This window comes from Mustela erminea, chromosome 14, assembly GCF_009829155.1.
Source record: "Mustela erminea isolate mMusErm1 chromosome 14, mMusErm1.Pri, whole genome shotgun sequence".
Lineage (NCBI taxonomy): Eukaryota > Metazoa > Chordata > Mammalia > Carnivora > Mustelidae > Mustela > Mustela erminea.
In genome coordinates this window covers 73,434,602-73,461,414 of record NC_045627.1, presented here as the reverse complement: position 1 = coordinate 73,461,414, position 26,813 = coordinate 73,434,602, and the positions used below count along the sequence as shown (strand labels likewise).

Here is a 26,813-nt window from a genome sequence, read left to right as displayed (position 1 = left end):
CACGGTGCCAGGTGCCTAGTGTGGCCTCGGGCAGGGTCAGCGCAGGAAGATGATGGCAATGAGGCAAGTGAAATCCACACCAGCCCGCGCGGCTGGACGAGGTGGGAGGCCCCGTCCGCTCAGCCGGGTGGGGCAGATGAAGGAAGGATCCCCGGCACACACATGCTGCTCCAGCTCCGTCTCTCTACTCCGCTCCCGGGGACCCCCGGGCCTCCCTGGCTACACTCCTCTGAGCCCGCTGCCCTGCTCTCGATAGAACAGGTGACGGGCTAGGACGGTGGCTTTGGGAGAGCTTGCCCTGCCTCCCTGCCCTTCCAGTTCATCGGAGAAGCTGAGTGTGAGAATGACATGGGGCCTGAGCCCCCTCACCTCCAAAAGACGCCGCGTGTCACCCAGACAGACACACAGGAAGCCAACAGGCCCCCAGGGAAAGAAACATCAGCAGGCCACGGAACAGCCCACCGTGTTCCCCACAGTGGCCACACTGCACTGAGCACAGCGGGGACGCAGCTTCCCGGAGGAGGGTGTCAGGCAGAGAAGGAATGACGGTGCCCCTGCTCAGCGCTGAGCTCCGGCTGGCTGACCGGCTGGCTGACCGTCTGTGCACAGGGCCCTACAGGCCGCACGTGCTCTTCCTTGCCTGGAACAGCCTCATCACCTGGCACACCTTCCACTCTTCCGTCACGTCTTGGCTCTGGCCTCTCCTCTGTGACACCGCCCCTGGCCCCCCACCCCCGTGACAACGGCACCTCCCACCTCTGTCCCACTGCCACCCCTGGCACTGCCCTCACCAGGGCGCCCCGCGTGGTGCCAGCGCCCCCCCCTGCGCCGCCCGCACCCGGGGAGGATTAAAGACACAGGCCCTGCTGGCACAGCCAGCCCCGCGGTGTCCCCCACGACACCAGACAAGCACTGTTTTATCTCCACCTTCCCCTTTTTATTCCGAACACGAAAGAGAGAAGTTTTATCAAGCGCATTTAATCACGGCTCTTCCTCCTCTCCTCTCATTACCAGGAGGGTGACTTAAGCTGTGTCCTTGGCAGGCTGGAACAAACGGGGATAAAAATTCAAGTCACTTCCCGACACATCCCAGAGTTCTTCCTCCCCATGGCGGCTCATTCCAGAAACCTTCCCCCAGATGCTCCGGGAGCCAGGGACAGCACCACACTGCCGTCACACGGTGGTCCCCAGCCACGGAGGTGGACAGGCTAATGGAAGGGACAGCCTGCTGTGTCTCCAAGCTGTTGGAGCGTCTGTTTCTTCACGCTCTTCTAGAGCAGGAGATGAACAGAATGCTATGGGGAAGCAGGCGATGGAGGGGCAGAATCTGTCTGAGGAGCAGGGAAGACTGGCCAGAGGAAGGGACATGTTAGCTGGGTCTTAAAGGATGACAAGGGGAGAGATGTCCCAGGCAAAGGCAACAGCATGTGCCAATGCCAAGAGAAATGAAAGTACATGTGCTGCTGAGCCCAGGGAAGAGAGCTGGGCCCAGAGCTTGGAGGGCCACCTGTGTTGCTGTAGGCCAAGGGGAGCCACGGGGGTCTAATCTGTAGGAAGTTCACGGTGGAAGCTAAGTGGAGGCCAGACCATTCTGGAGCATGTGCTGGGCACGGCGTGTTCAACTCTTGTATAGAACAACTGACCTGTTATTTTAAAGGTCTTAGGACTACAGACTGGCCAGGTAGGGGGAGAGGAAATTTAATACAATTCCCAAACACGGGATGACACAAGTGCCACCACTCCTCTGTCCCTGGCAGGCATGGCTAATCAATCACAGCCTCGTCTTCATCTTACAACCGAGGAACCAGGAAGAGGCGGAAAGGCAGGCCCAGGGCCCCGCCACGCAGGAGGTTACAGAGCCAGGGCTGGCGTCCACACACAGCGGGGTAGGCACTGACGGGCCACGGATTCAGACAAACATCGGTGTGTATCCAGGTTTTTCCATCTGCTGGATGAGTGTCTGCATGGTCACTCACCCTCCCTGTGCCTCAGTCTCCTCAGCTGTAACGTGGGGATAATAATACCCCTTCACAGGTTGGGGTATTAAGGCCAAAGGCCAAGTGTGAGTTCAGAGCCGGGCATGTACTAAGTGCTCGAGGAATGGCAACTCTTAGTCGTGTTAATCACACTGTTATTTCTCACGCCTGCCAGGCCATCTTTCTCTAGGTCTTGCCCAACGATCCCCCGGCTCCCATCTTTTCTTTCAACAAGTTGCCAAGGAAGTGGAGTGGGAGGTTCTCGAAACAGTCATGGCGCAGATGTGAGCCTGATCTGGCCTCTGTGCTTTGCTCTGGATGGACTGAGAGACGAGCCTCCGTCCTTTCAGCAATGAAGGGAGACGAGGAAAGAGGCTGTCATGGGCTGATGCTGTCCATGTGTCGTCTGGGCCACCACTTGGGTTTCTAGGAAGGGAATTATCTCGAACCTTCATAATATTAACATGGGGCCAGCTCGGTGGCTGCCAGGAGCCCCACCCATACGACGGGACTCCAGAAACTCCCCTGGAAATTTAATATGATGAGACATAATTCAAAGGGTTGCTTTCAGGGAAAGTCCAAGGATCTTGGAAGATTTTTCTGGACAGGCTCTTTGGGCTATGGAACGTTCTCTCTGGTGTATGCTGAAAACATGAGATGGTCCCTACATGCGATGGAGACAACTCTCTGATGAGCCTTCAAGCTGCTGGTACATTTGGGACCAGAGCTAAGTGGTTCAGGGCAGGGGAGCAAATTATTCAGAACTGAAACAAGTTTTTCATTACATTTTAAAAGCGAGATGAGGGCAGGGGCCCTCAAGACCTAGAAAGGCAAGTGCAGCGAACGGGTTCAGAGCCCAAAGCCACTGTCCAGAAGATTACCCACCAACCGGCATTCTTCCTTTGTGGTCGACCCGGCCCCAACTGGACCACACTGGGGTCTTCCCTGATCTCCTCTGCATTCTGGAGGAATTCTTTTTATATATATATTTTTTTTAAGATTTTACTTATTTGACAGACAGAGATCACAAGTAGGCAGAGAGGCAGGCAGAGAGAGAGGAAGGGAAGCAGACTCCAGGCTGAGCAGAGAGCCCGATGTGGGGCTCGATCCCAGGACCCTGAGATCATGACCTGAGCCGAAGGCAGAGGCTTTAACCCACTGAGCCACCCAGGCACCTCATCTGGAGGAATTCATTTTTAAAGGCTACTGAGATATCTGCCAGCCTGGGGTAACTACATTTTTTGACCAGCACAGGCCTCAGGGACAAAGGGACCACCACAGAAACCCAGAAGCCCCTTCCCAAGGGGTTCAGGGGTCTCTGTCTGGAGTCCAGACAGAAGCAGGAACACTGGAAAGAGGAAAGTGGAGAGGTGCCAGCCATGCAATTCTCCTGCGATGCTGCCACTGAGAGTGTCCAGCACCGGCCTGTACCAGGCAGATGCAGGTATCAGGCAGATATTGCCGGAACTGCTGGACCTGACCTGGGCACACCGAGATGGGAACAGACCCATCGGGACATCAGAAGGGCCAGGGAACTGGGTCAGATAGGGTGTGTCAGGCCACCGACCCCGAGGCAAAGTCTGGAGAGAGATGAACTAATTTTTTCCCGGGATCTGCTTACAGTTCCACAGACCTGAGGGGGGACCATGGGCCGAAAAGTTGGCCTGGCATTGGCCCCTCCACGTGCAAAAGCTACACACTTCCCACTGGAACAGCTGGCTCGCATAGCATATGGTCTTTAAGCCTTGGGCTATGCCTGCAAAGTCAGTAGCCTTTTCACAGAGGAAGAAACTGAGGTTCGGGTTCAGGACTCAGCCTCAGGTTGGCCAGGGACCCTGCCCTGGTCTGGAAAGGGCTTCCCGTGGGTGTCCCACCGATACACCGGTGATGACGGATGAGCTTTCTAGTCTGCGGCGTGGCCCTGACTGAGGGGTCCCGGCAGGGTCTGCAAGAGTCCACCCTGCCATGGGTCAGAGAAAGAGCATGGGTCCTAAGCCCAGCCAGGTGATGGGTTCCTGACCTACTAGCGACCCAGTGGGGCTTTGTACATCCGGGTGAAAGGGAAGCAAATACGTGGTTTTTGGCAGTGCCCAGCAAGGAAAGTGGATGGGTCCCCTGCACTCAGCACCTTGCAGCTGGTCTAGTCTAGAAACAGCAGGACCAATATCTCTCCTTCTGCTTCTTAGGGTGAGGTGGGGGAAGTGGGAGGAGGTAAGGCAGGCCCTTGGGCAAGGGTCAAGCACAGAGAAGGGAGGATCAAAAGGCCAACATGGTATGTGCTTGTCCCAGATGCTTGCCAAAGGCCACAGGTAGCTGACTGACAGCTGGAGCACAAAGCCCAAATCTTCCTCAGGACTTGAGCATTCTGGAATTCTCCAGTGGGAAAAGGCAGGGGGGAAGGCCTCAGATGGGTTCTCAATTCTTTCCTAGCCAAGGGAAGAGTGGGCTTCTTGGGCCAGACAAGGAATCCAGCTACCCTGCCCCCAGCACCCCTGAGAACCCCAACTAGATGGTTTCTTGTTTAAATCAGACTTTGCAACTCCCTTCTCCTTCTGCAGGCAAAAGTGGAAATTGGAAGGCAAGACCTGTGATGGCAAGGACTTGAAAATTGTTTATAATTTCCAAGTGTGTGGTAGAGAGAGTGACAGGTGCATGATGATTACTGTGTGATTCCATCACTTTGTAGGAAAGTTAATCCCGAGGTACTTTTTTTCAAAGTACTTTCCCAAGGTTTTGAACTTGATTCTTCTCCACCAGTCCCTTGGGTTTATTTTGAATACTTCCTTCTTGGGAACTTCTACAATAAGCTCTTCTCTCTGGTGCCACTTGTTCTAGACTAATGTCAACGTTCGGTTTTATTTTTCCTGGGACGAGAATGGCAAACATGCTTCGTTTCAAGTGCCACGTAAGCCAAATAGTGGCGGCTACCTGGAGCTCAGCCTTGGGAAGAAATCTGTGGCCAAGACCAGACTCAGCAGGAAATTATGCTATGATTGATTAGTAATATGTACCAGGGACATGGGACAGAGGAGAGGTAATTCCTGAGCTATCCCCTATGTGGAGATTAAATTAAATTTCCTCCCCTCTACCCAGCCATAAGACCGTTAAAATAAAAAGTTATACAAGAGTCCAATACACTGTGCCCAGCACAGGGCCCTACCTGTTCCATAATGGTCTAGCTTCCACTCAGCTTCCGCTGTGAACTTCCTACAAAGTAGTCACCAACAGCTCCCCATGGCCTACACCAGTGCAGGTGGTCCTTCAAATTCTGGGCCCAATTTTCCTCCCTGGGTTCATCAACATGTGTTCTTTTGCGCCTCCTTGCCTTTGCCTGGAACATCTCTCCCTTTCTTGTTATCCTTTAAGACCCAGCCAACATGGCCATCCCACTGTCCAGTCTTCCTTGCTCCCCAGACGGACTCCGCCCCTCCGTGGTCTGTTTCCCCACAGCGTTCTGTCCATTTCCCCATTCGAGTAATAGACCAATAAACAGCACCAAAAAAGCATTCATAAACTGCAAAGGATTACAACCACCGAGCATCTCGGTGCCTGTGGAGCAAGAGTGAATTCTTCTGAGGGAGAAAGGCACCCTTTGACTCCTCGGAGCCTGGAAGGTCCTGGTTCCTCCTCTTCCCCTTGGAAACGCTTAATGAAATAAACAAGCTCCAGGTCGAGCCCCAGCCATGCCAACTTCAGGCTCCTGGAACCCTACGTCCTGACGCTCCCTCGTTCATGTCTGCCCCGATGTGACTCAGCACCATCACGTGCCTCCCCGCGAAGCCAGGTTGCACGGGGCCCCCACACGGGGAGATGGCTGGCTTTTTCCCATGTGAACAAGTAATACAAGATATGAAAATAGAAATGGACGGAGGAACTCCACCCGACTGCTGATTGGTCTCACTGAGCTAAAAAGGAGAACGGGGTTTTAAGACCCGGGCAAAATCAACAATGAATTGGCTTGTGGGGAGGAAAAGAGATGGCATTTTCTTGAGCTAAAGAGACTAAAAATAGTGTGAGGTTTTCCAAGAGGCTGCAGTGGCCCTTCAGGATATGACTGTGAAGCGTTTATTCCAACAGTTATTGGCACACGCAAAGTCAAAGCCGTTGGCGGGCCGTCTGCTCGCCAGGCCCTGGGAGGAAAGGGTTGCCTCTTGAACGTCAGGCCTCAGCTCTCAGCAGAGCTCCCGCCCAGAATGCCAGCCTTGTCCCCACATGGAGTCCAGACGCCCCATGCCCTGGTTCCAGCCACTCCCCTGAGCTGCATTTCTCAAAGTTTCTCGCTAACGCACCCCCAAGAGCGGCAGAGAAATTACAACGTGGGGAGAGTCAGATCTGAGCCGATAGAGGCTACCCCAAGCATGAAACGTCCTCCAAATCTCAGATATATCCTGAGAATTCATGAAACCTATCTCATTCTACTAAAAATAAATAAATAAATAAATAAATAAATAAATAAATAAATAAATAAAAGTCCCAGTTTGTGTGAGTGTTTAAAAATCAGTTAGTTCGGGCGCCTGGGTGGCTCAGTGGTTAAGCCTCTGCCTTCGGCTCAGGTCATGGTCTCAGGGTCCTGGGATCGAGTCCCGCATCGGGCTCTCTGCTCAGCAGGGAGCCTGCTTCCCTTCCTCTCTCTCTCTGCCTGCCTCTCTGCCTACTTGTGATCTTTGTCTGTCAAATAAATAAATAAAATCTTTAAAAAAAAAAATCAGTTTGTTCTCCGATCTCACAATTACATCATCGTTCCAGAAAGGAAGGTGGTGTTTATCCTGGGACATCAGGAGCCCCCAGCCCACCACTGCCTGTGCCTGGCATCCCACAGTGACATAAAAGAAGCTCTCACTGAGGACCTCGGTCTCAGAGCTCCTTCAGCCATCAAAGGGAATCACTCATTCACTCATCAGTCCATTCATTTATTCACTCAACAGGTATTTACTGGGTTCCTTTAATGGCCCAGAACTTGGGATCAAGCAAGGAGGATCCCAGCCCTCCAGGAACTGTCGCCAAGGGAGAAACAGACGGGAACATGAGGCATCACACAGCTCCTGGATGAATGTTCCAGCAGCGAATAACCACCACGGCCCCGGGGGCAGGGAGGTGGGGCTCTGCAAAGCCTTCCTTCCACGGAAAGCACAAACCAGACTACTCCAGCCTAGCAGTCAAGACACGTGGGTGTCCCTGGGCACACCAGTTAACCTCTCAGTTTCCTCATCCATGAAATGGGTACAACAGCTTCGCACAGGTTTCACGGGGATTACAGTAGTTATGTAATGCAACGTGATTCAGGCTAAGGTTCGATAAATATTATCTGTTGAACGGAGAGCCGAGGAGTGGATGGAGCTGGGATGCCGGGGTGGGGGGTGGGGGGCAGAGATAAAGGAGGAGGGAGGGCAAAAGCGTGTTCCAGACAGAGCGAACACCATGTTTAAGGACAGAAACTCAATAAATATTTGTTGAATGAATAAATTCTTTAACGGAAGTGAGAGCAATGCAACCTGAGCGAGCCACACCCTTTATCTCTCGTTTCCCGGTAGGTGTGTGTGGAGGTGGACAAGAGAGGCCCCTCAGCCAGGCACCTGCAGGCAAGCCTGCCGCATTTTTCTAACCAGCATGTCCGACACTTCAGGGCCAAGACTGAGTCCTTCTCTTCCCCCAGGCCCAGAGCCCTGAGCCGCTAACCCCTTAGGGGTGACCAATTCCCCTCTCTCTTCCCTCTTTCTGCTATTTCACCGTCATCTCCACCCTGGGGAAAGGACTTGACCAAGATTATTGGAGAGAGCTCATGCGTGACCTGAGAAAAGCAAACAGGGGCAGGGGTTGGACAAGGAGCCCTGAACCTGTGGTCAGAGGCCCTGGATTCAAGTCCTTGTTCTGCCAGCCGGCAGCCCTAAGACCAGTGACCTTGGGTGAGTCGCCTAGGACACCAGTTCCTAAAGCCCACGGGGCTCCCATGATGAGCAGGTTTGGGGAGGGAGAGGGGTGAGCAGTAGGGTCACCAAGCATCCTGGTTTTCATGGGACTGAGAGATTTCCTGAGATTTAGGGCTTTCAGTGCCCAAACCAGGAAAGTCTCAAGCCAACAGGGGTGACCTGGTCACCTGAAGCCTTGCTTCTCCCCTGCCATGTTCGGCCCCCTCTGCTTCCCCAAACCTGCAACACAAGTCAGCACAGAGCAGCACAGAGCCCTCTGGCTCCAAGGCTGAGCCATGGGGCCATGTCTATGCTGAAGGAGGGAAGAAGAGGAAGAGCAAAGCTTTGATGTTGCCACCATGATGTTTCTCCCCTGGACACTGGCTTCGATTCACTAAGGTGGCCCGCTGTCTGTGGGTCAGGCCAGAGTCGCTCAGAGATTCAACGTAGGGCAAAAACCAGGCTAGCCGGGGATTGGGGGCACAGACGGAGGCCTGGTCTGTGCTGCTCTCCAACGGGTTGGGGTGATGGAATTTATGACCCTGGTGGCCCTGAGCCCATCGCTCGTCCCCACAAGAGCTAACTGGGCTGGTCAGCCCGATGTTGACCCACCAGCCAAAAAGTAGGCAAGAGGCTGCAGGCAGGTGCTCTCAGCTGAATGGCCCTTCTCAGGATGGGCTCCACCCCATCCACGCTGGTTACACGGGGACAGCCTCCTGGGACCTCTGCTCAGAAGCCCATTGCGGGCCCTGCCATCGAGATCACAGCGGGCTCCCTGCCATCCTGTTGGAGAGACCGCTTGTGTTTTCAATTACCAGTCCCCGTTTCCACCCTGCTTTGGGCTCGGATGCCAGGCTATATTAGGGCATGCCGAGACAGGCCTGTGGGGCTTTCTCATTAGCCACAGCACATCGTATTTTTAGGGGCGGCCAAGACAGAGACAATGCCAGAGGGCTGCCTGTCTCCCTGATTCCCTGAGCGCCATCTCCAAGAACATACCACACTCGAAGATCCGAGGGCCCCCGTGGTTCCTACTGCAGCCTGGAAAGGAGTCAGCTCTGAGAAAGGGGCGAGTGATGGGATGAATCAGAGGCAACAAGGAACATGGCCCCTCTGCCTGTTTCTCCACCCACTCAAGCCACCTACACTCAGTTGGCCCCAGGCCCTACCGAGCTCCTGGTGTCTTATGGCCCCAGGCAGAAGGATAAAGATTCAAGATGCATTTGGGGACCAAACTGTCTTCCTCAGAGCCACCTTCCTGTCCCTCTGGTCCCTCCGCAGACCCACAGCAGCACGGGGGGCCTACCACCCTCTTGTCTGCTCCGTCCATCATCACTGCAGCAGGAACCTCACAGTTTCCAAAGTGCCGCCCCACTCATGGGAGCATCAGACTCACCCACGGGGCTTGCAGTGGGACACCTGTTCTGCAGCTGAGACCGTAAAAAGGGAGTTGATGGGCCCAGGTCCTGGAGACAGTACATGCGGACTTCGGGGCCTCAGCCCGGACCCAGGGGCGTGGCTGAGAAGCCAAGGCCCAGCTGCCCGGTGAAGCCGCACTCTTGGTCAGCGAGGAGGAGCTGTCAGGAGTGGGATTCCTTCCCCGAAGACCCTGCTCACCTGCTCACGGTGGACGCAGCAAGTCCTGCACGTGCCGGAGCCCTCGGTACTTCTCTCCTGTCCTAGCCGTCTCGAGCTGGGACAGTCACCCTCATGGGCGTGGACAGTGCTCCCCATGACTTTCCACCTACCTCTGGTCCCTATTGCTGTTCCACCTTAAATCAGCCTCTCTGGCTCGCTCTTTGACTCTCACACACAACATACACAGACGGGCACACATGCGCACTTGCCCGCGGTGACTCTGGGATGAGAAGAAACCCCCCGCCCCCAGGCCAGCTCGGGGTGCAGGAGGAGGACAAGGCTATTCCTCCTGTTCTTCCCCAGTTCACAACCGAGCACAGTGCCACTGTACAGGGCCTCGGGCTGAAGGATGGCTCCCAGAGCGGGGCTATGGTCATACTGGGGCAGAGGTAGCAGAGCCGAAGTCCCACTTCAATGCAGCGGCTTTGGAAACAGGGCTGGGATCTTCAAGATCTCTGTGTCCATGAGATCCTTACGATAAGGCAGCAGACAGAAGGCAGGGACCCATTCCAGATGCTTCCACACTCTCTTCCAGGGAAAGGAGAGGGCAAGCCCTTTGCCTAGAACTCTGTAGCCGCCAGCCCTTCCATGTCAGGCATGCGTCATGGGGTCAACTTGTTTCTTTCACTGACCACTTCCTCCAACATCTGGCCACCCCACCTACACCTCCCTTCCCACATCTAACTTCTGCTCTTTTCTCACACCCACTGGCCGCCTCCTATCCCCATGGCAGCAAAGATCCTAAGATCGACAAAGCCGTATCAGATACCCTGTATCTGCAGGGCACAAGAGTAGGCGAGGTTGGTTTGTAGAGAAGGAAGGCATAGTCTCAACCCACCCAGCAGTTTCAGGTTAGTTAGAGAGAAGGGAAAAGCTTACATAGACCCCACCACCACCACCAAAAAAAGACAAACAATATGACAAGATAAAAAGATCCAGGATTCATCCCCCTAGGTGGTGGAATTAAGCACTCTGGAAAGATCAAAAGGTCAGCCTTGGGGGGGACACAGAGGAAGAGGAATTGGTAGAGTTGATGACAGCCCAGTTTGTCTTGGAAAGACAAGACAAATGTGGACTTCAGGCATCTCTCTCATTCTGGTACCACATAACTTAGAAGGAACGCAGGTCTGCAGATCCCAGAGCACAGACTCTTGACCTCGATGTTCTTTCATTTTCCCTGGACTCACGTCACACAGAGCTGATTTACAACCATAACTGACACTTAGAAGATTCATGCCCAATCACCACTGCACAGTTTCAAAGGCTGGGATCCATATGCATGTGTAAAGAAGCAGAATGTAAGTGCAGAAAGCTGGAAACCCAAATGGCCCAGGCGCTTAGCCCATATGGTTTCATTTTGCCAACGAGATCAAAGAAGAATATTCCAAAAACTCAATAAACACGCAAAAAAAATGCATACACATTTCAACAACCTCTAAATCCCATTCCTGGAAGGTCTGGCCATGAAATCAATCACTGGGTGACAACAGCTCCTGTTTGGGGACAGTCAGGATTTGAGCCATAAACTCGATTTCTTCTCGTAATGAAGACAGTGTTGGACTATTTGCTCAGCCAGGAAACTGCTGTGAGAACAATTGTTCTGTCCTCTTTAGAAACACATAAAAAGTAAACTCGACCCTGGAAGTGGAAGTCTAGATGACCAGGAACCTCACACCTCCCACCCACAGCTTTGAAGAATTCCAAGAACCAATGGATGACCGCTAGTTCCTCCCAACTCTTCCAAGCAGTTGTACCAACTATGTCTGTAAACATGGTCTGTAGGCTCCCACAACGTGTGCGTGGCTTAGGGGTTTCTGATATTGGAATGATGGCCTCCAGACAAGTTCAAAGAACTATTTAAGGTCATTGGAAACCAAGAACAGTGTTGACACAGTTTAAATAAGAGAATGGGCCCTAACACTAGGACCAAGTGCCACTGGCTGAAGTACAACTAAACTCACCTCAAGGTCATGCAGCCTTTCAGGTAATTTTGACCCAAAGATCACAGGGCTGCACCCATTGGGATTTTCTTGGTTTTAAGTGACAGAAGACCCAACTGAACCGGCTTAAATAAATGGAAGGGAATTTATCAACTCGTGAATTTTTCTTTTTTAAGTCTAGACATAGGTCTTATTTCATGCACATCTGAATTAGGGACTAAACTGATGTCATCGAGACATCATCTTTCCCAGCTCTGCTCTCCACCATGGTCACCCCAGGTGATAGCTGGACCTAGCAGGTCCAGTCAAAAAGCACACCTGCCTCTCTCCCAACAGTTCCAGCAAAGTCTTCTGGGATCTCTTTGGTTTTAAGTCAGGGATGGATCCATGACTGCTATGGCCTGAATGTTTATATTCACCCACAAATTTTGTATTTTGAAGCCCTTAACCTGCAATGTGATAGCCTTAGGACGTGGGGATATGGGAGGTGCTCAGGTCCTGACAGTAGAGCCCTCATGAATGGGATTCATATTCTTATAAAAGAAACCCCAGAGAATTCTTTGCCCCATCTGCCATACAAGGATAAAACAAAGCCTTCAACAGGGAAGAGGGTCCTCACCCAATTATGCTTGCACCCTACTCTTGGACTTTCTAGCCCCAAGAACTGTGAGAAATGAACCTCTGTTGTTTATAAGTCACCCAGTGTGTGATATCATGGTCTGTGTAACAGGGGACTGAAGGGACTAAGACAATGACCTGGTCACTGTGGTCAGGGTGGGATATACACTATGGCTTTTATGTCTGGGCTTAGCTCATATGACCATCTTGGAGCCCAAGAAGAGCCCATATGACCATCCTGGAGCCTACCTCAACCACAGGGACTGACAGCAGTAAGAGGAAAGTGTCCAAACACAGACAGGGGCGGGAGGAGAGAGAAGGGAGTGGGATCTCTGGAGGCAAACCACAAATGTTCACCTCCTTTACCAAATGAATCCATTTTCACATGTGGATATCGTCATACACACGACCTTGATGAGCTCCAGATAGATACCATCATCTCTGTTCTCTCTGTCCCAGGGCAGGAAGATTCCTGGAAATGCTTTGGGAAAGCCAGGGAGAAAAAGAACAAAGCCCAGGAAGAGCTTAGAGGTGACCCCTTAGCAAAGTGCATGGTAGATCTCCTGCCTCCTTCCACTTCGCTCCCATGGTCCTCTGCCCATGAGAGCCGTGTAGGCCCTATCTGCAAAGCTGCAATCAAGGGAGTGTGAGTCATCCCTGCCCCCTCACAGTAGGGCCCCCGGGACCGGGTCAGAGAGGCATGTCCAAGACAATCTCCACACGTTGCTGGGACAGAGAGCAGGCGGTGCCATTACTGAACAAGTAACGTCCAAGGCTCAGAAGACAGCAGCAGGAGCCAGATTCAAAACAAAACAAATTTAACACAAGCACACAAGTGACCACATTGGTCACCAGCACAGTCAAGAGCAAGCTATGACAGGTGCTGGGCAGGGGAATTATGGTGAGTGGTTCTGGACCAGTCCCATGAACAGGGATTACATCCCAGGGCTGCCTGAAGATCTGTGAAAGGGGTGGGAAGACCCAGGCCCTGCTGGGTCCGGGCCACAACACAGAGAACCCAGAAGCAGCTACTAATGCACAAAGTTTCCCTGGCTTGAGGCTCCCCCCTCGCAGTCTCCATGAGGAGTGACATAGAGGAGCAGAGTCACCCAGAAAGCAAAATAGAGGGTGGGGTGTGTTGTTGCCCCCCAGGGGGCCACCATGATTGTGATGGTGAAGCCGTGAATCATACAAACTGATTGCTTCTGACCCCTTTCTTGTCCTTCCCCATGGAGTCAGGGCCAGGCTTAATGAGCTGAAACCACCTTTTGTACATGGGCTGAAAGCTAGAACAGGAACACTTGTCCCCAACCCCCAACTCCACTGCTCTGAGTATAAACATCTAGATCAGAGTTCTGTTTCAAACCCATCTGGGATGGTTAGTTTTATGCGTCAGATTTGGCTAGCCCCAGATACTTAGTCAAATGTTATTTGAGATATTTCTGTGAAGGCATTTTTAGAGGAGATTCACATTTAGATCAGCAGACTCTGAGTATAGCAGTTAGCTCCCTGTGGTGGTGGTGGGCCTCGCCTAGTCAGCTGAGGGCCTCCACGGAGAGACTGACCTTCCCCAAGCAGGAGGAAATTCTGCCAGCAAACTAGCTTTGGACTCAAACTGCAGTTCTTCCTGGGCCTCCAGCCCACCCACCTATCCTGCAGGTGTTGGAGGTGTTGTTCTAGCCTCCACTATTGTGTGAACCACTTCTCTAAAGTAAATCCACATGGTAAATGATGATGATGATGATGGATAGGTGGATGGGTGGATGTGTAGACAGAGGCATAGACAGGTATGTGCATATGTTGGAGAGACAGAGTTAGATATGGCCGAGAGAGAAAGACAATGGAAAGAGAGAGAGAAATGTATACATACATACATCCTGTGGTTCTGTTCCTCTGCAGAACCCTGATTAATATACCAGCTGTCTGGGTTTAAACCTGAAACCCTTTCCACATCCCCACACACTCATCCCCCTGTCGTAGGAGATGAATATGTAGCCTATCTACCATATCCCATATATATTTGTATCACATATACTATATACCATACACACACACACACACACACACACACACACACACGCCCCTCCACGCCTCCAGGCTCTGCAGAAAGGTGTGCTCTCTGGGGACCCCTCCATGATCCTCAGGCTCCAAGGTCTACAGCCTGCAGGTCAGTCCACACACCCGGGAGCACCTGCCTTCATTTCTAGTCATTTCAGGCACCAAGGAACAGGAGAACCACAGCTCATGAAGGTCAGAAGAGCCAGAGATGTCAGCGGCTTCCACCAAAGCCCAGAGAAAAGCCATTTTACTAGACCCACCACTGCCTAAGGACCTTTAGGAGAGGGCCCTTATCAAGCCGGAGGAAGGCTCTCCCCCCATAGACTGCTCTGTCTGGTCCCCGAGAATAGAATCTGCTCCGCCCCACCCAGTGGGCATGCGTATGCAGGGAGTGTCCCACAGCGTGTGCCTGTTTCACACTTGACACAATGTATTCTCCTGTGTGCCTGCCATTCTGTGTCTGAGCGTGGTTCCCGAAGGTCCCATCTACCGCGTGGGGTGCCCTCCGTCATATCACGTGTCATTCACCCATTCATCCGACAAAGGCTTAGTGGACACTTACTGGGGGCTGGAGGTGCCTCAGACTCAGCAGGAAACTGAGCCCTGCCCTGCATGGAATGGACACTCCCGTGGGTAGAACACAATAAGCACATGGGTATGACACGATAACCACGCAGCCAGGACGTTGTGGAAAAAGATAAGATCTTACCCAATTTTTCAGAAAAGGACAGTGAAACTCCAGAAAAGGAAACAACTTGTCCAAGGTCACAGAGACAGCCAGAAATGAGACCACAGAGCCGCCCACATCTGTCTAACACCAGCACCCGAGCTCCTCTTCCCCAGGTGCCGGAGAGCGTGGGAGAACATGCCGGCGACCAGTGGCTGGAAGGCAAGATGGCTTTCCAAAGGCAGAGTATCTGCATTTCTCAAGCTCTCCTCGGCTTTACATCTCCAGCTCGCCTGACCAAAATTTCCCTCTGATGTGGGCACAGTGGATCTGGCGAAGATGCCAGGCCCTGGCTCGAAAGCCACATGAGCAAGAAGAGCGGCGGTGAGCAGACCCTCCCGCAGAGCTCCAGAAGACTCCAGAGGCAGTCCCGTTCGGGCATCGGCTGCCTTCAGGGACCGCGAGGGAAGTTGGCAGGGAGTCAGACCCATGTTCTAAGCCCTGGGAAACTTAATGCCAAACCTCGGCTCCTTTCCTCCATTAAAATTAAAAAGTACTGCGGTGAAGCTTGGCTTTGCAGTTTGGGTGTGATTTCCTGAGGCAGCTGGGGAAGACTGTGCATGGTGTTCCCGGTGCAGGACAGCTTGGGCAGTTATGGAGGAAGAAACAAGGGAGCTGGGATGAGGAGACAGTAAAACCCACCTGCGGGGAACAAGGCAGCAAAGAGCAGGATCCTGGGTGCCGGGAGACCTTGGTTTCGGGGCTGCTGCTCTGGAGACCCCTGTGGTCATCATGGGTCTTAGACAGGCTTCAGCGTTCATCCACTCCCACTTTCTCGCTCTACTGAAGAACACAAGGTCTTTCTTTCATCAGGCTGGAAATGAGAAAGCCAAGAGCCTAAGAGATCACATCCCTGTCACAGATCACCCCGAAACAATGGCTCTACGGGCATGCTGTTGGCCGCCCCCAACTGGCCAGCCCACCCTGGCCCAGCCCAGAGTAGCTTCATGAACAGACCCCAGTCTCCAGCTCTCAGGCTGGGGTGGAAAGTTCCTGCCCTCTGCCGAGCACTGCCCTGGGGAACCCACCAAAACGCTAGCAACTATGACCAAGTCACAGTGAGGAAACAGGCTTGGTCACCTTCTTGAGGTCACAATCAAAACCTCGGGACAGAACCAGGACGGGAATCCCAGCTTTCCAACCCCAGTGTCTTACCAGGAACACCAGCCATTCCCTCCAAGACCTGGGACGCTCCGGGAATGCCTCAGAGAGGAGGATCCCTCTCAAGCAAGCAAATGTTGAAAGTGTAACGATTGGGTTTCAAGTCAACAAACAAGTGGAGAATGACAGAAACAGACCCCCCAGGAACCGTGAGCCGGCTGCTCGGAGCTCCAGAGGCAGGCAGAGCAGACAGGCGTGTCAAGTCCCAGGCTCCCCACACTCTGGCAAGCAGAAGGCTTTTCCCAAGGAGGGGCCTGGACAGGCCTGGTACAGCAGTGAGCAGGGAGAGTCCCCGTGTTGGGACTTATCAGGTATCTCTCGGCTCCGAGCAGGAGCTCTGGGGTGCTGAGCGTTTGTAAACCCTCATCCACCCCTGCGTGGCCCCCCAGTCTTCAGCCACTCAGCCTGCTTGGGTTCCTCCCCAGCCTGTGGTAGACACAACCACTGAGGCTGGGAGATGGAAGCGTGTCAGGCCAGGTTGGACCTACACAGTGCCAAGGCCAACCAAGTTACCTGCCCAAGGGGATGAGTGCATGGAAACCTGTCCAGGAAGCTCTGAGTCCAGGAACCACTAAGGATGGAAATCCACGATGGGGGCGGCAGGGGTACAGTATTTCACGGCAAGGGTACCTCTGAAATCCCAGAGACTGGGTCAGCATAGGGAGGGGCTGACACTGCCCTTGGGTGACCCTAGGGACAGCAGGAGCCGTGGCTTTTTGAGGGTCATGTCAGCACCCTGGCCAGGCCACGGTCGGCTCTGGGTTACTGCTCTCAACTCCACCCAGCTAGCCTCCAGCCACAGCCATAGTGACCTATGGACTGTGCTCCCACCCCCAAAAGCTCTGCAGTAGCTCCCCATTGCCCTCAAGACAAAGTTTTCCAGGTGGCTGTGTGACAGGCCCTGGCCCTCCCCCTCCCCACCTGCCTTTCAGCTTCTCACGCCCAGACCCACCAAAGTGGGCTCTGCTGAGTTGCTTGAACAGACGAAACTTCCCCCCCAACCCCCACGGTCCTTGCCAGACCCTTTCCCACCCAACCCTCTGTTCTCATCTGGCTGTCACTTGGGAGGACCCTCCCCAGTGTCTGAGCCCAGGCCAGGTCCCCTGGCAGTGAGTCCCCATTGCCCACGGTAACCCCCATCATCCTGCTTACTACTCCATGGTGCCCACTTACTATCTGTCTCCCTCTGAAAGGTGTGTGGCGAGACAAAGCCCCTCGGTATCTTGTTAACCACTCTGTCCCCAGCACTGAGCACAGAGCAAGATTAGTGATCTTAGTTTGGGGACAGTTCCCAAAAAGAATTGTTGAATGAATGAATGGATTCCTCATTCGTTAAAACTCCTGAGGCCAAGGCATAAAAAAGGAACTTTAAGGTGAGGATCTGCTGAAAAAAAAGGCTACGAGGTACACACAGGTGCTAAGGAAGGAACCCCAGAATCCCCAGCCTACCCTGGGGACAGGTGGGGTCACTGACCCGGGCAAGTCCTCACCACTCCTCACCAAGCCCCAGCTTCGTGGGTCACCACCCGGCATCTCCTAAGCTGGGACCAAGCCACAGGCATGAGGAGAACCTGGAGAGCTTTGATCAAGAGCCCAGCCCATGGTTCCCTGGGCTCCCTCTCACCTGACTCACCAGCGGGCAGGGAGGACGGTCCGTGTGTCTGAGTCCACTTATGTCTGTGTGTCTATGTCTCTGTACGCAGGCGCACTCTGCCATTACCCACCACAGAGTGGATGGAAGGAGGGTCTGTTTTTCTTCTACAGCTGCCCAGTGACCCACGCAACTGGCTTGTGGACAAACGGAAGGAACCACGCCTCCGGCCTCCCCCGAGCTGTTCCCCAAAGTGGTAGCACCTGGCCGCTCTCGAGCATTGGGTCCTACCCTGGCTGTTCCTGACCTGCCCCTCTGGCCAAAGCCTCTGCCTTGGTCCATCCTGTTCCAAGTCCCAGAAGGCTGTCCCCAGGAGCTGCTGCCTCACCCTGACTCTCTCCGGCACTCACTGCACTCTGGCTAAGGGCAGTCCTCTGGTGCGGGACTGAGAGTGAAGGCACTGATTCTCTGGGTTGCCCCGTCCAGGCACGGTCTGGCAGTGGCTGCAGTGGCCCTCTGCCCACAGCGCCCACCAGGCTCCCCTCCCACAGCTGCAATTCTAACGGTTTTGGTAACAGCTCCCTCCCTCACCCCCTCAGGCTGAGGGTGCTCACAGCCCCCACTGTGCAACCCCAAGGGGCTTCACCACCATTTGTGGGCTCCCCTTCAGCTTGCCTGCACCCTCTCAGTAGTCCCCTTTTTAATCTCTCTTGACTAGCCGTTTTAGGATGCCATCTTGTTTTTTCAGATACAGATTCTAGAGAGGCCCCAAGTTCCTGCCCTTGACGGATGGAGAGAGACTTAAAGTCCAGTCCAGCTTCGCCTCCCAAACCATCCTGAACGCTCTGGAATCACATAAATTCCCTCTTCCATGGAGAGTTGCTGCTAAAAAAAAAACACCTGCTGGAGAACCAGCGTTGGCCTCTCCAAAATGTCCACAGTCCATCCTCCTGTCCTCCTCCTAGGAAGCTCTAGTAAGCTCCGTTATCATGGTAGGGAACGGGGATCCCAGCCTTGGGGGTGAGGAGGAGCCAAATCACAAGTTGGAGAGGGGCCAAGTGTGATGAGAATCAAGGACACAATACCGCAGTCCCCTTTAATTCCCTTTGTGACCTCTTCCTCTAGGACACACACATTTGCCCTCAACTCCCCTGATGCTTCTACCCCAGCAAAATATCCCCATGAAAGAGGTCTTGAACCTGTTTGCACATGGAGAGACATGTGCACACACATACACGTTCACATACATTCTCACACACGTACACGTAGCCCTTCACACACGTGAGCACATACACTTATCCACATGTACACACATACATAAAGGTAAAACCCACATTTGAAAAACACACCGAACTTCCACCCGAATTTTCAGTGAGGCTCATGACTCTTTTAGCCACTTATTCCCAAGGACAACCTCTGGCCCTGCCCAGTGGCTTACCTGAAGCAGAGACACAAGGAGAAAGCAGAGTCAGTCTTTCATAGAATCTTAAAACGGATCAACAGAAAGGCCCAGTGAGATTTCTTAGCCCAACATTACCCAACAAGTGTTCCAGTGAATGTGAGTCTCTGAGCTGCTCTATGAAAAATAAAATTCCGCAGTCCAGGCAGTTTGGGAAACAGGCCGACATATTATCCCCTCTCAGAGAATCCCAAGGCTCTGTGAGGTCCTGAAGAAAAGGCTCCTGCTAAAGGTCATTTCACACAGTATTTCAGTGGTAGATGATAGGTAGACAGATGGACCAAGAGACAGATAGTACATATGTGAGAGAGGAGGAAAGAGAGTGGGAAACTGAGATTGATTTTGAAGTTAAACTCTATGTAACACATGTTTAAATAACATTGACATAGACCAACCATTTTCATAATTAACAGAGGAACAGAAAGGGCTTTGCCCAAGGTCACCAGCTAGTAAAAGGCAAAGGTGGGACTAGAACTCAGGCCTCCTAATGCCCACACTTCTTCCAACAGGCTCTGTTCCTTTTTTTTTTTTTTTTTTTAATTTAATTCTAACCCCCAGGATCTCTGGGAATCGAAGAGATCAATGCTATTTTCAAAACAAACCCTGGTGTTTGTGACTGTCCTTGGTGACCTCACATGGCTTCCCTCGCAGACACACCCTCTGCTGAGGAAGACGCCCCCTCCTGCATTCCCCGTCTCCCAGGATGGCAGGGCCCAGGGCGGAGGCCTGAGGGCTAGGTCTCATGAGGAGTCCTGGCTCTGGCAAGGCCAGGGGCCTGGATACTGGGTCCTGCTACTCTACTTGAGGTGGGGAGGGAGGCTTCCTGACTGGTGAACCCAAATGGCACAAGCGCTCACAGTGCCATCCCCAGGGATGGGGTTGGAGAAATGAAAGCCGAGGTCTGAGGCCTGGGTGTGCCTCCTCGGCCCGGCACTCCTTCTACAGGGCTCAGCTACTAGAACTAGGGCTCTCTTCCCACCCCTCCTCCCTCAGCCAAGGTCCTGGCACCCTGCCTCCCATGTCCTATCCCCTGAGCTCCCAGCCACAGTGACCTCTCCCTCACTGCACACTCATGGCCCAGAGAAATGCCCAATGCCCTCAGTGGGCCTGGACCTCCACTGCCCCTCCCCCCTCCCCCACCCCCGCCACACAGTCACCGGGGTTTGGCTACTTAAGGCTTCCTCCAGCACCTCCTGTCTCCCCCACGCAGCATGGAGGCTTCCAAAGCCCAGGGCAGGCCCTAATTTCAGCTACCTCCCTCAGGGCAAGTGCCAGGCCCTGCAGGCGCATACACAGATGAAGAGAACCTTCTCGCGGTGCCCGGCGTGGTGCTTGGCACACAGCAGGCACAGAGCGGGGCCTGGGTTTATGGGCAACTTCCTCATCCAAGAGCAAAATAGAATTCATTTTGGAGCTCCATCACAGGACAGAGGAACCACAAGGAGGAGGCTTCCGGAGCGCTTCCGGGATGCCACACCACCCATTGGCCTATGAGGGTCTCAGGTCCCTGAACAGCACCATGTGGGGGCAGGAGACATGTGTGGGCATTTCTGGCCCTTCACTCTGATTTGGTTATAGACTCACAGAGAGGGAAAGGCCAAGTGCTTCCCATGCTCCCCTGCAGGTCTTGAGCACAGCTGAGCTGAACAGAGAGAATTACAGGGAGAAGGCCGTGCTCGCAGCTGGGCGCAAACGGGGCACTAGCCCTCCCCAGCTCAAGGTGCCTCCCAGGAGTAAATCTGGCAAGACATGCTTCACACCCAAAAGCCAGTGGCTTTTGATACCTCAACCGAAGTTCCATAAAACAGGAGGTTCAGCTGCAAGGACAGATTCTCCGGGCCTACACACTCGGGAGGCGATGAGGACAGGACGGTGTGGGGAAAATCTTATCTCCTGACCCTGAGGCAAAGATCCCCAGTGGGCCACTTCTCCTCAAATCTCCCCCCTGCCCCGCACAGCACCCCCCCCGCCCCCGCAGGCTGTTGCTTGAGCCCTCCGTGGAGCAAGCAGTGATGACCACTGTGAACTCAGAAACCCAGCCCTCACTCCTCCACCTTCCCCCGCCCCATCCATCTCTGAGGCTTCTCTGCTGCTGGCATGGGGGAGGGGGGTGCCCACCAGAGGCCCGCACTGTGTGCCACCTTTGCTCATACTTGTCTCTTTCCCAAGCAGCAGGGCCTCTGGGGGCGAGGGCAAGGCCAACACCTCCCAGGCAGACAGAACAGAACAGAGAGAGTCAACAACAGCAGTGTTTGTATCTGCTCCTTTGTCTGGGACACACAGCCCAGTTCCTGGGGGCTTGCCAGGATGGCCTATTGTCTGGCAGTGTTTGCCTTTGGGGCGAGAGGTGCCCTGGAGTGGGAAGTGGGGGTGGGGGGGAGGGAAAGCAGGGCCCGGCACCACACCAGGCAGCCAGCCTGGGTGCCAGAGGCCATGGTTCATGAAGCCCCTGGGCGAGGAGCCAAGGGCCTGCCCACTCTTCTGTCTGCAGGCTCAGATGACCAGTGAACTTCCCCCCCACACAGAGACCTCTCAGAACCATCCTCCTCTCTCCCCCCAGGCCCCTTCCCGGCTCTTCACTCTCCCAGCCCTGCACACCTACCCTCACTCCCACCTCAAGGAAGGTAAGGAAGGTAAGAGACACTGGATAGTACTGCCCAGAAAGGACAGAAACAGCTCCGGGAGAGCCGAGGACCTGCTTCTGGGGGGGATGTCCAGCGTCGGTCTGCGCATGTGTTAGAGGTAGCTGGCCTTACCGTTCAGCCTTCCCCAAACCACTGCCTGTGCCTTGATTGCCCTCAAACCCAGCTCCTGCATGAGCAGCTCTCTTCCATCAGGGCCGCACGTCCATCAGCTGCTGCTAAACTGAACGAGGCAGCATGTCCCCGGAGCTGTAGGACCCTTCGCAAGTCAGTTCCTCTCTGACTAGGAGGGGCTGGATTTCTGGGTCTCTCAAGGCCCTTTCAGCTTCAAAGTCACAGAACCAGAACCACAGGGCAAGGGTCTGAAGCCATCCTAGACAGCAGAGCGGAAACGGATACTACAGGAACGCAACAGGAATGATCCGCGCCTTGGGCCCGAGACCATTCAAGCCACCAACCAAGACAGGGTTCTGTGCAGGTGTCTCCACCACACGCTGTGCAGAGACCACGCCCTGAGCTGTATACCGCAGGCTGCAGATCCTCACACTATAAGGAGTCATGCACACTTTGAAGTATACTGCACACTTCGGGGTCTATGCACACTTTGAGGTGTATACACACTTCGGGGCACACAGACACTTTGCAGCATGTAACACTTTGTAGATCTACACACTTGAGCAGTATCCCATACTTTGTGTATCTACCACACTCTGCATAGAGACTTCCCCGCTGGGAGCACTCGCTAGTGTGAATGACTCTGGCAGGGCTCTGAGGCTCAGCCTGCAGACCGGGAACCGCCACTTGTTAACCTTGAGCAAGTCACTTGCCCTCTGAGACTCAGTATCTTCACCTGTACTAGGGAGATAATAATAGTACCTACCTCATGGGGCTTGAGGGCAAGATTAAATGAAGCTGAGCCTACAATGGGCTCACGATAGCGTCCAGCGCACAGAGACCCCTGGTAAAGGGCGCCTGCGTGCCTTGGTCAGTTAAGCTTCAGACTCTTGTCTGCCAAGGTCACGATAGCAGGGTCGTGAGCTCCCACTTGGGTGGGGAGCCCTTCGTGGAGCCCCCTCCTCCGGTTCCGCTTGGAGCCCTGGGTTGGCCTCCCTGGGATTTCAGCTTCTCTCCCTCTCGTTTCGCCCCTCCCCACCCCCCATTGCACGCATGCGCGCTCTCCTGCCCTAAAACGAATCTTAAAAAAAAAAGAAAGAAACAAACACTTGGTAAACGGTAGCCTTGCCATTGCTCACACTTTCAAAGTTGAGTTGTTTTATAATGTACTCTACTGTTTAATTAAAAAATTTTAATTGAAGAAAAAAAAATATATATATATATAATCGGATGTTCCCAGGGTCATAAAGCTTTGGAAACTCAGATAACAGACAGAACCATTTAATTCATATTTATTTCACATTTGATCTGTAAACTTTTTATTAAAAAAAAATCCACTGTCATTAGCAACGAGTGCTGCCATTAGTTTGTCTTTAGTGAAATAAGAGCGCAGGCCTTAAAGAGTCTCTGTCTAAAACGTGTAGAAACTTCGATGTAAACACGAGGTGTCCGCCCTCCTCCCTTGATTTTGGGAGTTCGTCAATGACATGATCTCAACCAGAAAAGCAGGGGGGAAAGGACAGCACTTTGATACCTAAGAGCTCCCGGGGCTGGAACTGCACGGTTTGGCAGGCTCATTTGTCTTTTTGAACTGTTTACCTTGGGCAAATTGTATCAGGTTTGCTTCTTCCACATAATTTCCACTCCTCCATCTAAAAACAGCAGCTAAAAGATTTCTTGCAGTCAGCACTTTCAGAGAAGGAGGGGCAGGTGCACAAACATACAAGATAGAAACATACATATTCTTCAAGCAGTGGCCCTGGAGAGAGGGAAGGTGGGAAAGAGGGAGGGAGGGACCCAGGAAAGAAAGACTTTTAAAGTGAGTTACTGGGGCGAAGGGTGCATCAGAGGATAATGGCTTTATACACAGGGCTGCTGCAAGGCAAAAAGGTTCATTTCCTTCTGTCTTGGTCCCTCCTTGTAATATTTACATAGGAAAAGGCAATTATGCTGTTAGGCACAGGGGGAAAAAATGGACAGAAAGCTTTTCCCCCTCAGGGAATCTCAAAGCAGGTCCAGCCCCAAGGGGCAGTCACCAGAAAGGGACTTGCATTGCAAAGGGGCCGGGCCTGAACCTAAGATCATGTGTCTGCCTCAAAGGCATCTCCAACAGCATCATAAGCCCAGACACTGGGGACCTTAGCGTGTACTATCAAAAATAGTGTTTATTTACAGTGGGGGGAAGGGCGGATGGGCAGGGCTGCCCTGAGCATTTTTTAAAAACAGAGTTGGGGGGAAAGAGAGAGCAATTAGCTAGGACGGGGTAACCCCCATCCCTTAATCCTTCGTGAACCATACCTTCTGGGGTCCATTCAGTGCTTTTTTGCTCTGATCTGCACTGACCGCTGGACTCAAGGGAGGTGAAAATACCTTTAGGAAACAATACTGATTAGGGGACGCCCAGGAACCAAGGAGGATCGCTCCAAGTCATAAGCGACCCTAACAACAACTGGGGGGCCTCCTGCCCCCCCCCCAGCCAGTTCTTTTCCCTGGGGGGAGGGGAAGAGTAGAGGCCCACAGGAGCCGCAGGGCAAGGCTGGGCCAGGAAAACACCGAGTAGGCAGGACCCGGGTTTCAGTGTGCTGGGACTGCATAAATGCGCCCCTCGATCCCCGCCGACTACAGCCGGCGCCAGTCTGTTCGCGGGTCGCGCACCCGGCGCTCACACGATCCGTTTCCTGTCCCCCCGGCAGAGGATCTTCTTGAAGGCCCGGCGGAAATCGTGGTTGAAGATGGTGTAGATGACCGGGTTCAACGAGCTGTTGCAGTAGCCGAACCAGAAGAAGAACTTGAAAAGCGTGCGCGGCACGGAGCAGCCCACGGCCGTGAGCGTGTAAGTGAAGAAGAAGGGGAACCAGCACACCACGAACACGCCGATGACCACGGCCAGCACGAACGTGAAGCGCTTCTCGCGGTTCTGCCGCCCGCGCCAGCGCGACGCCTTGGCGCCCCCGCCACGCTCCTCCCCTGGCCCCGCCGCCGACGCCCCGAGCCCCGTGGCCCCCGGCCCGCGCCGCGGCAGGCTGTCCCCGGGCTTCACCTGGCTCGCCCGGGCCTTGCCCTTGGCCCGGGGACCGCGCTCGGACCTGCGGGGCCCCGGGGGCCGCTCGGCGTGCTCGGACGACGAGCTCTCCTCCAGGTCCAGCGCGTCCGCGTCGCGCGGCCCGGCCGGCGCGGGCTCCCCGGGGGCGCCGTTGAGCTGCGCGGGCAGAGGCTCGGCCTCGGCGCCCACGGGACCCACGCCGCGCTCCGGGCCCAGGCCGTTGGGCCTGCGCTCGGCGCCCCCCGGCGGCGCGGCGGCGGCGTCCGGGCCCCGGCGGCTGGGCGGCACGCGGGTGCGGCGCTTGGCGATCTGGTAGATGCGCACGTAGACCAGGATCATGATGAGGCAGGGCGCGAAGAAGGAGCCGATGCACGACGAGATTACGTACCACTTCTGGTCGTTGATCTCGCAGCGCGGCTCGGCTGGCTGCGGGCCGCCGCCGCCGCCCTTCTTCTCGATGGAGATGAGCGGCGGGAAGGAGATGACCGCCGAGATGACCCACACGGTGACGATGATGGCCTTGATGCGGCGCGGCGTGCGCTTCAGGTTGTACTCGATGGCCTGCGTGATGGACCAGTAGCGATCCAGGCTGATGGCGCACAGGTGCACTATGGACGAGGTGCAGAAGAGCACGTCGAGCGCCAGGTAGATCTCACACCACGCCTTGCCGAAATACCAGTAGCCCATGACCTCGTTGGCCAGCGAGAAAGGGATGACGAGCGTGGCCACCAGGATGTCGGCCGAGGCCAGAGACACCAGGAAGAGGTTCTGGGGCGCCTTCAGCGCGCGGCTTGTGAACACCGCGATGATGACAAGCACGTTGCCGAACACCGTGAGCAGCATGAGCAGGCCGGCCAGGCACACCAGAGTCAGCGTCACCTGCAGGGAGTAAGGGGTGGCCCGGGCGCCGCCCCCTGGCGCCTCGGTCCCATTCCAGCTCGCGTTGCCCGCGTCCGGCTGCAGGGAGCCCATGGGCGCGAAGCTGCCCTCGGCCAGCGGCTGCTCCTGGCGGAACATGAACGCGGGTGCCCGCTTGCCTGGGCCTGCTGCCAGCTGCCTTCCGGCCCGGCGCCCGTGGGTCCTCCTCTTCCTCCCGCGCCCCGCTCGCCCTGCGGCGCCTCACATGGGGAGGGGGCCGCGGGGACGCCGGCCTGAGCTGGGGGGCGGCTAGCAGCCCATGGACCCGGCTCCCGCGAACGGCACCCGGCCCGCGCTGCTGGCGCTCGTGGGGGGCGACTTCTCCTTCCCAGCTCCGCACAAGTTTTATTTCTAAGCGGCGGGAGAGAGTAGGTCGAGCCGATGGGGAAAGGGAGATTTATTCTTCAAGAAGGGAGAACAGAAATCATCGGTGGCCTGATCGCTTGGAGGGATGGCAGAAAATTTAAAATCTAGCTCTATCTTGACTCTCGAGCCTGAGCGAAAGCAAGAGGTCTTACCGTGTGCGGGGCCCGCCCCCACCCCGGGAGGCAACCGAGGGGCGCCGATGCGGGCCTGGGGTCCTATGTCTGTCTTCTCACATCCCCGAAGCGATTACCGACTCTCTCGCTGCCCCCAGACGCGGCGATGCCGGCCGGGCCCGGGCTGGGGCCAGGGTGCGGACTCTGCCGCCTCTCTCCGAGCGCCGCCGGACTTCCAAAGTTGCGTGCCCAGCTGGGGCTGGGGCTGGGCGCGCGGAGCTCGGGGGCGGCGACGGCGGCGGGGTGAGCCGTGTGCGGGCCGCATGAAGACGCCCCCGTCCTCAGGTGGGCCGGGGCAGGTGGCCGATCGACCCTCCGAGAGCCGCGGCCGAGGCACACGGTCTCCTTGGGCGTTGGCCCGGCGACTGCGGGCGCTGGGTGCAGCCGGACCGGCCGGGGTCCGAGGGCAGCTTGAGTTGGGGCAGGAACGCGGGGCCAGGGGGAGAAGGTGCTGGGGGTGGCCGGGAGGCGGCGCGCCGGCTG

The 26,813-nt window shown here is 54.8% G+C and overlaps 1 protein-coding gene and 1 long non-coding RNA gene across 2 annotated transcripts; both read right to left on the bottom strand.

Annotated features, from left to right (window-relative positions):
• Positions 1–922: 922 nt before the first annotated feature.
• LOC116573005 lies at positions 923–15,957 on the bottom strand. The gene is made up of 3 exons (XR_004278574.1): positions 15,821–15,957; positions 15,506–15,677; positions 923–1,044 (listed from the first exon to the last, which is right to left on the bottom strand). It is a non-coding gene; the product is annotated as an uncharacterized LOC116573005 (long non-coding RNA).
• Positions 15,958–23,106: 7,149 nt separating this feature from the next.
• On the bottom strand, positions 23,107–26,013 carry ADRA2A (adrenoceptor alpha 2A). Its single transcript, XM_032312586.1, has one exon. The coding sequence runs from the start codon at positions 25,888–25,890 to the stop codon at positions 24,493–24,495; it is 1,398 nt and encodes a 465-aa protein (XP_032168477.1). The 5' UTR covers positions 25,891–26,013; the 3' UTR covers positions 23,107–24,492.
• Between the last annotated feature and the right edge of the window lie 800 nt (positions 26,014–26,813).